At 36.2% G+C, this 15,184-nt stretch overlaps 2 protein-coding genes across 2 annotated transcripts; one reads left to right on the top strand and one right to left on the bottom strand.

Annotated features, from left to right (window-relative positions):
• Positions 1–341: 341 nt before the first annotated feature.
• On the bottom strand, positions 342–8,103 carry LOC113775927 (probable glutamate carboxypeptidase LAMP1). The gene is made up of 12 exons (XM_027320980.1): positions 7,182–8,103; positions 7,024–7,091; positions 6,692–6,773; positions 6,505–6,597; positions 6,195–6,347; positions 5,892–5,960; positions 5,469–5,556; positions 3,300–3,383; positions 1,367–1,455; positions 1,158–1,274; positions 930–1,073; positions 342–665 (listed from the first exon to the last, which is right to left on the bottom strand). Exons 1-12 carry the CDS (start codon positions 7,635–7,637, stop codon positions 483–485), a joined length of 1,626 nt encoding a protein of 541 aa, XP_027176781.1. The 5' UTR covers positions 7,638–8,103; the 3' UTR covers positions 342–482.
• Positions 8,104–10,266: 2,163 nt separating this feature from the next.
• Positions 10,267–12,637, top strand: LOC113776303 (probable pectinesterase 53). Its single transcript, XM_027321432.1, has 4 exons — positions 10,267–10,709; positions 11,114–11,213; positions 11,314–11,520; positions 12,398–12,637. The coding sequence occupies exons 1-4, from the start codon at positions 10,345–10,347 to the stop codon at positions 12,635–12,637; spliced, it is 912 nt and encodes a 303-aa protein (XP_027177233.1). The 5' UTR covers positions 10,267–10,344.
• Positions 12,638–15,184: the final 2,547 nt, after the last annotated feature.

Raw genomic sequence — 15,184 nt, 5'->3', positions numbered from 1 at the left:
AACTGCAATAATGATGGATGGAAATTTTTGAGGCATTGTGAGAGCCTGTCTGTGGTATTGATCTTGAAAATTTCACTTCAGATGGAAGCACACCAATAGACTGATTTTCCAAATTTGAGAAATCAAGAATAAACTGTAAAATATTTAGTTGCCAATCATTTCCCTGAGAAATTATGTTGGAATTTTGTATCATGCAGCTAGGACTTGGACTACATGGTTATTAGAAATGGTCTCAGATTGGGCGTTTGCATGTTTAGCTTAACTACAGGTTATCTCCCTTTGTGACCATCAAGTTCTTTTTCCTAACCATTAGTGAGTCAAATGAGGAACAGTCAATAGTATACCTAAGAAAAAAAACAAAATGCAATATAAAATCCCCAGATTCAGTCTTGAACTAAAGCAAGTCCACCAGATGTCACCCAATTGTTTTAGTATTAATAGCAAATACACACGTGGAATTTAGGGGTATAAGATGACGGTAGTCATGTTAACTGACCACTGAGGACCAGTGAAGCATGTTTAATCACTCTAGATACTCTCCAGACTTCATGCTGTACTGCAAGCCACAAGTCTGTGGTGTTAATGCTCTTGGCCTTTTCGATGGCATCATCTATTCCAGGGAAGTACTTAGAACCATAATCATTGTGCTTTGATGGTGCAAATATCTGAATGATATAAAGCATCAGTCAGTATTTGGTTTCAGTTATCAAAAGTGTCATTTTCAGCTGCACGCATTTTGGTATGCTAGATGTTCCAAATGCTTTTGTGATTATTCTTTCCTGAAATTCTTTGGTCTAAGTAGATGTCATTTTTGTGCTTTGTAATGGAAGAAAAATAAGAACCTTCAATCAAGGTGAAATAACAAGCACTTAACTGAATTTTTAATTAGCTACAACAAGGTCACTTGCAGGTGATTTAAAGAAGCTTACCAAATGCTTGTACCATGTCCTTCCAGGAAGTCCTTCGCGGTCAGTGAATGCTCGCTCTGCCATCATTAGTCTGTCATTCAATTCTCTTACTTTGTAGTGGTCATTTTTTGATACAGAAGCCCAAACATTTCTGTCTTGTAGCACCTAATGAATTGTGCTTCTATCAATAAAATTTAGCACACTTAGAGATCTCTACCAAGTTTTTGACTAATAGAGCTGGAGATGTACCTTTATCTCGTTTGCAATTTTAGTCGCTGCCATTCTCAGTTCCTTGATAGAGTTAAATAAGGGAAATAGTTTTATGCCCTTTTCTGACAACTCAATTTTCAAGTCTTCCACACTTCTCTAGTTACAGGATCAAACAATCAAAAGATTAGATTACTTTCAATTGTAGAAGCAGGTATATTATACTCATTTCTCCACTATAGGAAACATACCTGCAGCTCATTGGCATAGGACAGATAATCAAAAGGTAAAAATTCTTCATCAGCAAGCTGAAGTGCTACTAAACCCCAAATACTTGTCACTGTTCGTACACAAAAAGAAACAAGTTGATGAAAAGATTTAACTGCTGAAGTAGAATTGTGTTGGACAAAATAGATGATAGAAAACAACAGGATTGAAAACACAACTAAAGGGTATATTTTTTTTATATTAAGTATAACATATCTGGAGCTACAAATCTACCTGTAGCATTATAACAATGTAAGTTTGCTGTTGAATCACATGAGCCACTGTAACAGTGACTGATGATGAAGCAATATTTGTGTACATAATGCAGCTATGTTTCTAATGGTTTAGATTGTTTGAGTGAACTTTCATCTCTTTTGTGAAAATGGATGATAGGAAACAACATGAATGAAAACACAATTGAAGGAATTTTTTTTATAGAAGTAGTGGTATAGAATAACAAATCCGTCTCTAGCAACATCTGTATATTAAATTTGCTCTTGCATCACAATATGTGTATATTTAGTGATGATGGAGCAATAACTATGTATACGGAATGCAGCTAATCTTTGTGAGACTATATTTGTTTGACTGAAATTTTAATATCTTTCATGGACATTGATGCGATATAGACCATGATTTAAAGTATCTTATTTCTCCTATATCCTTCCGTGAAGATTAGGAAATGTGACAATTTAATCATACAATAATGGTACTTGTTGTGGAGCAGTCATGTGTCATGGAGCACTATATGCATGATCTACTATAACATGGAGTTAGAAGATGTCTGTTTTAGGTTTAAAACATATTAGAGGGGTCTGATTCAGTATCTATCCATGTCGATTGTCAAATGCCTGAAACAGATACTTGATATATTCGATACAGGTTCGTATTCTAATTTTACTGTGTACTACTCATGCTACCAAATTTTTTATGAAAAGTTTCTTCTTTATACATGAAAATTTATCTCAATTTTAATATTTGGTGAGATGTGTCCTGCAAGTGTTTGAGCATGCAATGACTTGTCTAAGGTAATCTTTCGTTTCTTTTGAAACTTTTGAGTTCCCTTCAGTGCCTTGAAAGTGTGTAGTGTCTGACACAAGCTGTAAGCTTCTGTATTTGATTTTTTTTTTTAATTTTTGAATTAAGTCATATTTTCGTTGTCATTTCTGACATTGTTCATCTAACTAAACAATCATAGGTTCTTATGATGTTTCTTGGCTCTATTGGATAAATTATTGTTGTTTCTTGCTGCTCGAAACCTTTATGCCCGTCAGTTTTTCGTCGCCTTATCTTAATTCTTCCTATTTGCAATTTTCTTTTTCTTCCTCCTCCTTTAACACATCTCTCCAACATAGTATTTCTGTCAGTTATGCTGAATACTGTCTGTTAAATGAATCTGTGTTTTGCTATGTTTAATGTTTTTCAGTATTTTGTTGTGTTTCCATTTAATATGCATTATTTTTTGAATGCCTGATAAGTGAAACCTGGTCTTGTTGTTTTTCTTCCATGTTGATTTTAGACCCTGCTTCTATAGGAACTCTTTTAGCCAAATGGACGCTTGAACTAAGAAATTTCATTTGGAGAGGGCCAATAAATAATATATTTTTTGCACTTCTCTGCACACTATCCGTCTTATTATGCATGTGATTCCTGCAACTTTTGATTTCATTGCCAAATGTTAACTGATTTACTAATAAGGGGATGGTGGGGAATTTACAAAAGCGGGATCAACTTAATTTATGTTTTAAACTGAACATAAGAGTTGCTTTGTGACTTTCTATTCTGTAAGATTGGCATTTCTGATGATTAATTAATAGCTCATCCCAATTATGTGATGAAACTTTTAATCTCAGAAGCCATTGAGATGTCTATGCAATTGCAGTAAATTCTACTATCTAGCAGAAAATTATAACTAACCTGCTACATGCCTGTGAAACTTTGGGTCACCAAATTTCTTCATCCAGATGAAGTCATCATACATTGAGTGATAGACTGGATAATCTACAAGCCACCAAATTTTGTCAAGTGATGGTTGAAAAACGTTAGAAGTCATAAAGTTCAAGAATTGGACCGATTCTTAAAAAGGAGTATGCCTAGCGTTTTTGCTTAGTATGATATATTTTGTGCTGGAAGAGAATCTCTAGTGCTGGAAATAATAAGTCTATGTTTCTTAAGGAAAAAAAAATTTATGCATGATGTACTTTTAAGGTCAACTGGGTCATGTCTATACGAATTAATTCTTGTACTATGAACTACTCTGATTGCACAGCCTCAACACGTGTTTGTAATGTGGTAAGTAAAGATGATGGTACTCAATAAAAATGTTAATTCTTGTTTCATGCACATTTTTAAGGAGACAAGCTTCTCGATTGCAACTAGTTAAGTCCATGATAATTATGCATCTGTCATTACCAGTTCTTTGTATGCTAGTGATGTTAAAGGGTTGGCTAGAATCTGTCTGAATGCATGCCTGTCAAGACAACTGAATAGAACATTGTGCCTTGGATGATTCGCTAGAATTCTCAGTGTATTGGTCTGATTCTGATTTTATTTTGTTTTCTTCTGCAAATTATATTTTTTCAAGATTCTTATGCTCTAAGAGTGTCATGGGAGAGGCAAGGTTTTGACTTTTGTGCAACGTTAGAAGTGTAATTGGGTGGGGAAATACATTGATCTTCACAACTAACTTGATTCATGGTGATCTTAGTGTCTATTAGAGTTTGTCCTAGACATCTGGCAAAATGTACTCATTTGACCTATCAATCTTGCATCTGTATCTTCATCAGGTCCCTCTATTCTTTTGGATTAATTTCTAGGCTGTGGTGTCTATTTGATGTTGTTCAGAGTTAGTGCAGGTTGTAGATGAAAATTTTAAGCCTAGTCAATTAGCAGCAGAGAGTGGATGGATGGCCTGTGTATTAGTCAGGAGGTATGTAATTAATGGGTAAGCAAACCTTGTTTTGAGGCTGTTAAAAAATCTGTCTCTTCTTCTTCTACTTGATCTTACACCATTGTTTTCTCTTAAATGTTTGATACATTGTGGTTGATGTCCCTGTACCATTTACTCCGACTCTTATTCTCAACTCATCCTGTAATTTTCTTTTTCTATTGCTGTCTTCCCCTTGTTTTTATGACATTTTTTAAAAAAGATGTTCTTTATAGGTTATTGTTCAAGGTAAGAAACTCAATGTACTGAGTTGATCCTGATCTAGCACTGTTACTATACTGGTTAGATTGATACGAGTGTGTTATACATAATATGCACCAGATCTAAATAAAGTTTTTTGCCTAGATATGCTAACATGCTCGATATCTCCAGAGCTATGATACTTAGTAGGGTGTTCTTTTAGAGAAATGGAGATTTTGTGCTTTTCTAAATTTGTGATTTGTCATACTACACTGCTTTAGAGCCTAACGAGGATAATGTCATTATTTCTCTTGTAATGAAAGTCAAGTGGTATAACACAACGTTATGGAGAATGAACATACATACAAATGGTAAGTGATGCTAGAGAACTGGCTGATGTAATTTCATCACACTCACTGACCAATTGTTATGAGGAAAGACGATGGTAAGATTATTTTGCTTTTAGAAGTTTTTTTTTTTGGTTCTTAATGCTTGTATGTCGAAGCTACTGCTTTCTTAGTCCTACTATACAAAAATTAATTTTCCTTGCATGGTCCGTAAATCCCTTCATTGATTCTTACCATGAAGAATCATGAATAGCTTAAAAAGAAAAAAATTGCTTTAAGTTTTGAGCTTTTACATTGTTTTTCTATTTATTTCTCTGATATATTTATTTAGGATGCTTTATGGTACGAGGTTTTGCTTTGAATGCTCAGTGGTCTTATTAGATTCTGCTCTTTTTTTTTCATTTATTTTGCCTTCTGGGGAGAGGACAGGGGGGTTGGGAAGAGGGCCGGGGGTTGTTTTGGAGATGACATAGGAGCTTACTATGTGAAGGAATTAATGAAAAGACAGAGCAAATTACATTAAGGTGAAATTAATTGGATATCTGCGTAATAACCATTGATGCAAGCATCTCTTGCTTTGTGAAAAAGATTGCCAGAATATATTCATTTTACCTTCTCCATAAGAGATATCAGTAGCTGGAACACCAACATGCTGAACGAAGGCAGAATAATCTGATCCTCCTCCTCCTAACCTTCCAATCTTAAAGACCTTTTGGTCAGTTTGTCAATATTGAAATCCAAAAGCCACTTATCAAGGCCACAGAAATCCAGAAGCTGACCTTTTAGATTTAGTATTTCTTGGTATTCAGGGGCAGTTTGATTTTAAACCTAAGTAGCTAAATGCCTTAGTTGAAAAGCATCAATTGAGTTATCTCGTAAAGATAAATTATAAATCAAAGTGGTAGCACAATGGTCTAGGACGTGGCCATTTATTCAGTGCTTGTAATGTTTACCCTGCTCCCACAACCCCAAGGTTCACATTTAAGAACTCTAATGCAACTCTCTTTCTTATTTAAATTGTCTTAAGATGCTTACCTTAGGATTTTCACTGGAGCGAATCCAGGATTGGTAGATGGATTGCGAGGAGTTATCCGGGTCTTGGACCTAAGTCAGAAGTTTATCTAATTTGAGTGAGAATAGAAAGATAAAACATAAATTGACATTTGAAGTTTGACAGACTGGTATTCTTGTGCTGTTAAACCACATTTGCACCTCTATATATATATATTTTTTTGAACTTGTTGCTTTCTACGTGGATTAACCATATGCAATCATTGTTAATGCATATGGCAATGTTGTAAAACCCTGTTGCCCCAACCCTTGAGATTCGTTTCGTACCTGCTTAGTTGCTTTTATTAGTAGCTCATCGAGCTGTGGAGTTGCAGAGGCATAAAATCCTAATCCTTGAACTGCAATATCAACATTCATATAGGCTACAGCTCTTGATGCTAGCATTTCCCTGTTCTCTTCAACCCATTCTGTTGATCCTATCTGAAGATGGTGAACTGCTTATAATTCAGTTAAAACAACAAATATGTTCTGCCTGTATTAGCTCACACAGCCTCTTTCTGGCTTTGGTTATTTGAAAGGAGCCAGGGCTGCATGTGGACGAGTGAATGTGCTACAGTGAGAGGAGCGAAAGACAAACCAGGCCATATTCTTCAGCATCCCAATTACAAAATATAATTGTTCGCCGAGGTTTCCAACCTTTTTCCTGGAGCTTCCACATCCTGTGTGCAACCTGTCTCTCTCAAAAATATCAGTTGAACTGCTATTTTCCTTGGAATTTGAATCTAGGGATGTTAAGACGATTTAAGCACCAAAATTTTACATACCTCAAGCAGGGCTGCTGTACCACTATTTGGATCAACAGCTCCAAATGTCCATGCATCCCGGTGATTCCCAAGTATGACATATCTAGAAAATTTTCAACTGTGTGAGGAAAATCTAGCATTAGAAAGTTACTCGGTAAGCTTGATTTTGTTTATCCAGGCTCAGTTTTTTGGAAAATAATATTATGATTTCATTTTGGCTATCATTTCTATTGTAGGGCTTGCTATAACAATTTGCTTGTCGTTTTCTTACGTGACAATTTCATCATGCAGAATTGTTTCAGAGATGCGTATTAATTTGCTGTACATTGCATGTTTGAATTATTCAAACTTACCTATCAGGTTCTTCTACACCTTCAATGATTCCAATAACATTTTGGATTGTGGTTATAACTTGCTTTCCCTGCAAAACTCACGGTATGGGCTTTCTTAGTTACTGCATGCCTGTTTCAGCTCTACAGATTCGACATTTTGCTGGTTTTTCGAGACTTACAGTATAACTAAGATTCAGAATTGCTGGTCCTGGCCCAACCTTGTAGACAGGAGCATCTTTCCCTCCCTGCCAATCGTCATTTGCCACTTGTCCATCTATGGACCTCAGGATTCTGTCACCATCAGCCCATGAAATAGGTAATGATGGTATCAATGGAACTTCTCCTCCTTTCTCCGCATCATCATCTGATAGTCTCTCGCACAACCCTGAACTAGGCCAGCCAGGTGTAGTGGGATCACCGGCCCCATTGTACACGGATCCCACCTGGACTCCACTTGAAGGCATCCACTTGTCATCAGGAAACCATTTTGCATCACCTCCTCCACCGTAATCCTTCCTATCTGTGTAAATTAATACACCTATAGCACCTTCTGCATAAGCATTTTCCACAATGTCCCCTCTGTATATCTTTCCATACTTTGCCAATACAACATTCCCTGACACATTTACTTTCATTTGCTTCAATACAGCATAGTCCTGTACGCGCCCGTAATTGGCATATACTACAGGTCCAGCTACAGTGGCAGACTTGGCATATGCGTGGAACGTCGGTAGGACTTCGTCTGCCACGTCGGCATAAGGATCACCGTCGTAAATCTCTTGGTGGAGATCGAACTTGACGAGGCTGTCTTGAGGAGTAGGTTTTAGGGTCAAGGAACGTGAGATGGGATAAGTCAAGGCAACTTCATAGGTTGTTATATGTGATCGAACCTTATAGGAAGTGAGGGTGGATAGAACATAAGCCGCTGCTTCGGCATTGGCTTCGGACCCAGCAACATGAGGCCGCTTGGTTAGGATGTAGAGGTGGTTTGCTATTGATTCATTGCATGAAAGGGAATCAGATAAGAACAAGGAATGATAAAAGGACTTTGACGGGGGTGAGAGGAGGAGGAAGGAGATGGAAGTTGCTATGGCTATGAAGCTTGAGATCACGGGAATCAGATAAGAACAAGGAATGATAAAAGGACTTTGACGGGGGTGAGAGGAGGAGGAAGGAGATGGAAGTTGCTATGGCTATGAAGCTTGAGATCACGTTCGTATTCATGACAGTTTTAGAGGTCGGAACAAATTTTACGAAATAGTAGATGCTTCTTGGGAGCTCTCCCTAAGATGGAAATCAGGGTTTAGTCTGCAAGAAATATTCTGAGACTACTACTATTTTCGGTCCTTTTAAGGTTATTTCCAAGTGGGGCAAGGCAGATGGGAGGGTGGGGTGATGGATGTTATTTCCAAGGAAGAGGAAGGACAAAGGGTAAGATGCGGTTTTTTGTAAACTTTTCAATAATTGATGTTGATTCCGTTCCCATCGAACGAAAACCTGATATATTTATGTCGCTTTTAGAGCTTTGATTGTTGCCAACTGATGTAGAAATAGGCAATGAAGCTAAATTCATATTATTTGTCGCATTTTGCCCGAACAAACACTTGAATAGATTCGGTCTATGTAAAATTTAGTAGTTTAAAATTTGCTATACGATCTCTCCGGCTCAAATATTCAATAGTTGATAAAATTTGAATCACTAAATTTACAAGATCGAATTTATCCAAGTTTTTAACTTTTGCCCATAATCGTACAATTATTACCCAGATTTGCAGCCTCTACTTGTTTATCCTAATTGGCATGTTTGGCATGGTACGAGTCAAGAAAGAATAGCATCTTGGGTTATGTGTATAAAATACTCCATAAATGTGCAAAGAAATATGATTTTAGGGGTGAGCGAAAAAAGAAATATTTGGAGTGTAAAACCCAACGTTGCATTGATAAGTGTATTCTTATCAAATGTTAATAGAACGTGGTGACGAGGACCGTGACTCCTGAAAATAATACTTAACTTATGCATCTTTATACGCATCCTATATGTATTTATACGCACGAGTGTATAATCATTTGTAATACAATATGTACTTGGCACACTATTAGGTGTACATGTAAGGTTTCCTTCCTCTGGGCTCTAAACTCAAAAACCCAGAAGAGAGAGAGAGGGAGGGAGAGAGTGAATTAGGTATTTCTACACCATGCTATTGCCACAACGGTTTTAGAATTGGGTCCATGGGCCAACAAGGTGAGATATAAATTTGCACAATGTGACTTCAACCTGGCCCAAAAGAACAACAATTGGGTGTCAAATAAGGTTAGAAGAAGAAAAAAGATTTCTAAGATTAATTTTTTCTGCACCATCTAAAAAAAATTTCCAAAAGTAGCATTTGTTGATACATGACGCATGATTTCTATTCAAATATAAAATTTGATTTTGTATATGTTACATGAATCTAAAATCCCTCCTGTAAAAGAAAATTTTTGTTCTAATAGCTTTCTTTCTAGTCTTCTTCTCTGACAAACTTCTACAACGATATTGGCTTTTGAGCTAGTTAGCAAATATATGTGATTCATGTGACGCATATAAACCAAAGATAGAAACCCACATTTCCTCGAGTGTTTGGCAACTACAGTAGCAAGCACCCTTCCCTGTACTATATGTTGAATAGAACTAATTAGAAATTACTGTGCAAAAAATGTTATTTACACTTCTTTTTTTTGCTTATCACACCCTCATTATCATTTTAATAATATAATTTTTTATTTATTAGATTATATGATAAAACAAATGGTAAGAGCGCAAATAACAAAAAACAAAATAGACTGCACAAAAAACACGTCATTTCTGAAAGCAGAATATGTTCAGCTTCATACGGAAACATAGAGATGGTCACGGGCACCACCAACTCTGAATGAGCTTTAAAAACTCGGAAAGAAACGTTTTTGTTAGGCCGAAAAGTGCATGCCTCCCTAGGACTCGCTTTGTGGTCTGAGATCGTTTTCCTGTGATCCCCCTCCCCAACCCAACCATTCCCCCTTCTTAGTTCTTCCCCAACATTCCACAATGATTCAATTAGAGGCACCCGTGACCTCTCACTCCATGTCAAGATCATCTAAATATAGCATCGCTTTTTCCACCTAAAATGAAAAGGCAGCAGCAGTTACTACTAAGCACTAATTCCCAAGTAGTACTGATATATATATATATATATATACACAACCAATTTACGAGCCAGCTTAATGCACTTCCTAACCCCAAAACAACATTCCTTAGTACGGCTTTTTTCCTTCTTTTTCTTTTCTCCTCTTCTCGATCTCATTCTCATTCTGTAGAGATCAATCGATATGCCCACTTCTAAACTTCTTGTACATTCTATCATTTTCATTCTTCTGAGCTATGGAAGCAATACAGTAGTATGCCACACCAAAGGCATTAGGCCAAAAAGAACAGCTTCAGGGAAGCTATTTGCAGTGAATATGACCCAAGTCCAATACTCTGAACAACAATTCATGAAGTGGGTAAACTTTGTTGGCAGCCTCAATCACTCTGTGTTCAAGACCGCCAAGAATAAGCTCTTCCCTTCTTACACTCTTACGGTCGACAAAAATCCAAACTACGGTGACTTTACTACAATTCAGCAGGCTATTGATTCTCTCCCTACTGTTAATCTAGTTAGAGTGTTGATCAAGGTTCATGCGGGTGTTTACACGTAAGTGTTTTAGGATATACTCAATACATTTCTCTGTTCTTTGTGGTATTTTCTGTCAAGGCTTGGTAAATGCATAACTGTACCACCAAGAAGAGAGAGAGAGAAAATAGTGCATTACTATTTACTATGGTACATTTAAGAGGTAGTCACGCTCAAGTTTTTGTTATATTTCGCCACCATTGAAAAAGAAATATGTCGGTTTGTTGCACGTTGTCCTTTAGCTTCTGATCAATATGCTACAAACTGGTTTCCTGACTACAGGTACCTACTTTGCATGTGGTTTTTGAAATGCGTCTTTTCTTTCATCCTTCCTCATCTTTCACAGTTGGTATTATTTTCATGTTGCTTTCTCTCCATCAAATGATCATTTCTTTTTGACCCCCCCAAAAATGCGAGTTTTCCAGGGAAAAGGTTACAATACCTCAGCTGAAGTCATACACATTTGCTTCTGCAACATTTGCTGTGAATTCTCCATATTTCATAGCCAAGAACATCACATTCAAGGTAATATCATTTTCCCCTTCTTTTGTTATTGGCTAGTCATAATTAACATTTTAATCTCATGATCACGTAATATTTGCCAAAAAATAAAAAATGCATGCAGAATACAACTCCAGTACCACCCCCAGGAGCCATTGGAAAGCAAGCTGTTGCATTTAGGATATCGGCAGATACAGCAGTTTTTGTGGGTTGCAGATTCTTGGGTGCACAGGATACGCTGTATGACCACGTAGGCAGGCATTATTACAAAGATTGTTACATCGAAGGCTCTGTGGATTTCATCTTTGGTAACGGGCTCTCTTTGTTTGAGGTAACTATCTCCACTGATCCCTTGAGAAATCGACAAACAATAATATTATTGTCTTTGCATATCAGTGGTTAGTTAAAACTTTACAGTGCTTGCATCTTGTTTCATGTTCCTCGTTCTTAATAAAGCCACGTTAGCATGTTCATATGGTTTTGGTCTCACCTGTTGAAATTGAATTCGTTCAATTGAACACTTTTGTGTGGACTAAAAACATACATTGGACAAACAAAGTACTAAAACTTAAAAAAGAAAAAAGTACTAAAACTTGATGAAATTTGGATCGCATGTCCTTTTATGAAAATTGTATGTTCTTGAATTCATTGTGGGATGACGCGAAATGTGGAGGTAGATACAAGTCGTGTCTTTTCTAAAAGCAACACTGTGTTACATGAAAGTGGACATGCTTCACTTACATCAGGAGAGTTTGTTCGGTTTCCGTTCTATTTACAGTTTGGTTTTCCTTTTTCAATTTGCCAGCTAATGATCCTACTGCACTAAACATAGAGCTCGCCTGTTATAGCTGATAGTTCAAGAGAATTGTTGCAAGAAACATATGGCTTTTATATTGGCAACCAAATTAATTAGGAGGGAGCATTCTAGATATATCAATTTATGCTTCGATCCAGAGAACTATATATATTACTCTAGAACTTAAACTTAGAATAGAAACACTAATTTCTACCATTATATATGCATTTAGAGCAAGTACATTGATCCTAATCAAGAATCCTCTGGGTACTATTGTATGTTAGTGAAACAGAAACACTATTAAGAATGTACATTACATAACCAATTATGTACTGCATCTGCATGCACCTAGTTATGCTCAAATCATGAAATGATGATGGCAGAATACATAATGGTTAAAATGTAAACGCAGGGTTGTCACGTGCATGCAATAGCACAGTTAACGGGGGCAGTCACAGCACAAGGGAGAAGCAGCCTGTTGGAGGACACAGGGTTCTCCTTTGTAAACTGTAAGGTCACGGGTTCAGGAGCCCTGTACCTAGGAAGGGCATGGGGACCCTTTTCCAGGGTAATCTTCGCTTACACATATATGGACAACATTATCATTCCAAAAGGCTGGCATAACTGGGGTGACCCTAGTCGAGAAATGTAAGTAGTGCTCTTCCTCGTCATCACCTCCCTGCAAAATTACAAAATCTTTATCATCTTCCTCCACTATACATAACATATGGCCATCCGTATCAATATAGTGCTCAATTATAGGTCAGTTTGTATCACATCAAAAGCATTGCTTTTGATGGTGGTATTGGGACGGTGCCACCCCAATTTCGAACTATATATGTATATCCAAACTTATCTTTTCCTTATTATAGCACCAGCATGCATCACACTGCTCTTCCACCATGATTATCAACTTTGTTTAAAGTATTCAGTCACAACTCACAACCACTTTACAAACATCTCCACAGCGACAGTTGTTTGTTTGTCACTATATATATAGAGCTAGTTAGCAAGGACAATACTATTAAAACCTTGACTTACTCTCACTCCTTATTTAGTTTGTGTCTATTCTTCTTGTCTACTATAATCCACTTATAATCAACCATTAAAGTGTCCTAAACAAACTTTACCTAACTTTCACAAGGCTCCTATATGGAGGAATATTCAACTTTCAGAAAGCGCCATGTACTAGCTAGAAGACTTGGATACGTCCTAGAAGTAGAAGAGTCCAAATTATTGAATGCCCTGGATGTGAACACAATTTTAGTTTGTGGCTACTGTTTATTGCACCTGATTACAATGTATAAGTCTCTAATGCACGTGTACAACCACAGGTATTGCACTATACTGGATCTCTGTCATTAAGAAATTGTCCCCATTTCTTCCAAAATTGTTTTACAAAACTTTGCCCTACTCTTGTGTTTCTTATTTTTTGAAAATTTGTGCCCAAAGTCTTTCTGAATCTTTTGATTTTGGGTGTAATCACTTTCATATGGTTGTTTACATGAATAATTTCTTGATTCCCCAAATTTTGCTTGCCCTAATATTTGTTTTAGATGAAAATTTATGCCTAATAATGAACTTGTGATGGGTTTGCTTTAGTCAAATCAACACTTGTGATGGGAAAACAAGATGTCATTTTGAAAAAACAAATGGCTTTAAATTTTTGGAGCTGTTGGTTTTCTCTATACAAGGCACTTTGGAGAATTCTTAGATTTCTTAGACACAAGTGGTGCTGCAGCAATAACATACTTTTTAAATTCAAGAATGCTGGTTTCTATTGTGAATGCAACCAGAATATGATACAATACCAAATGAAGAATTATCTCCATAGATTGTGCTAGGAAAAAATCTAATCAAGAAAATTAGCTTGACTTGTCTATTAAAAAGACTACTTTGCTAAAGAAAGACTTTCTCCATCTACAAGCATTTATTAGATACTAGAAAATTCCCCCCTCCCCCCCCCGGCCGTTTGGAATCTTTAGCTAACACACTTGTTGACTGCTATATATGATTACTAAGTAATTTAGGGAACAAAATCCAGTCCAGTTATATCGTTGTGTTGGCACTCCATAAGGAATAATTCCATGCATGATACTTGAAGGCAGAACTAACTAGTTACCAAATATTTTCTTGATGTGCCATTCATAAATCAAATCAACTCCAATAATTTTCTTGAATAATTTAAAAAACATGTCACTGAGATGGAATTTTTTTTCGATTCATCCTCCTTAGTGAAACTTATTTAAGTTTTGCGTCATAGTAATCGTTAATCATTTAGAGGTGCATAAATAGGCCTACTACTAGCTGCCATTATAGGTTAATATATTCTAACTCTTCCATTCCTCATGGCAACTCAATGTACAAACTTGCACAATCTATATATGGCACTTATGATCATGTATGTGTTAGTTTAGAGTTATTTCATATATATTGTTTCCTTTGTGTCTTGCTTTTTGTTATAAATGTTGGTAAGAATTCTTTATATTTCTGCAAGGATTATACTTTTCTCAGGCTTTTTGGCATAAGTACCCTTTTCTATATTTTTCTTCTTTAATATATTCTTCAATTGGAGTTTTTGTGTTTATTCTAGTAGATTGTTATTCTAGTACTGAATTGTAGCTTGCTTTTTGTAATTGCACATCGACCATCCCTTTTTCTTATTTATTCTGGACTTAGATTGCATATTTTCTCCTCCAAATACTCATTTCTCACTATTTGTAGCACTCGAAACACTTTCACATAAGCTTGGGATTCGTTGCAGGATCTTAGTATCATTTTAAGCTCAAGTTGCACTTTTTCTTACTGGTAAATATATGTGTTATTTTTGTACTTTATTTGTGAGTATGCTGCCATTATAGGACTTGTAAGTGCTTGTACACTTATGTGCCGTTATGTATACGAGATTTGTAGATGACATGTGTGACTTTGGTAAATATGTGTTTTTATTTTATTGGATTTCCATTGCTGTTATGGGAGATTTGTTAATGAAATGCTTGATTTTGGTGAAAATGTGTTTTTACTTTATTGGATTTCCATGGCTGTTGTTTAGGCTGTTTAATTTTGCATAGATAGAACTTTTGTCTTCAAAATAATATTATGTTTGTATTCTTTTTGTTAGGATAAGGTGCAACAAAAAATATGGATAAGAGTTTGATGCACTTCAGCATAGTGTACCTACAAACATAAGCAATGTCAA

The sequence above is a fragment of the Coffea eugenioides genome, chromosome 6, assembly GCF_003713205.1.
Source record: "Coffea eugenioides isolate CCC68of chromosome 6, Ceug_1.0, whole genome shotgun sequence".
NCBI lineage: Eukaryota > Viridiplantae > Streptophyta > Magnoliopsida > Gentianales > Rubiaceae > Coffea > Coffea eugenioides.
This window is presented reverse-complemented; position numbering and strand designations above follow the sequence as displayed.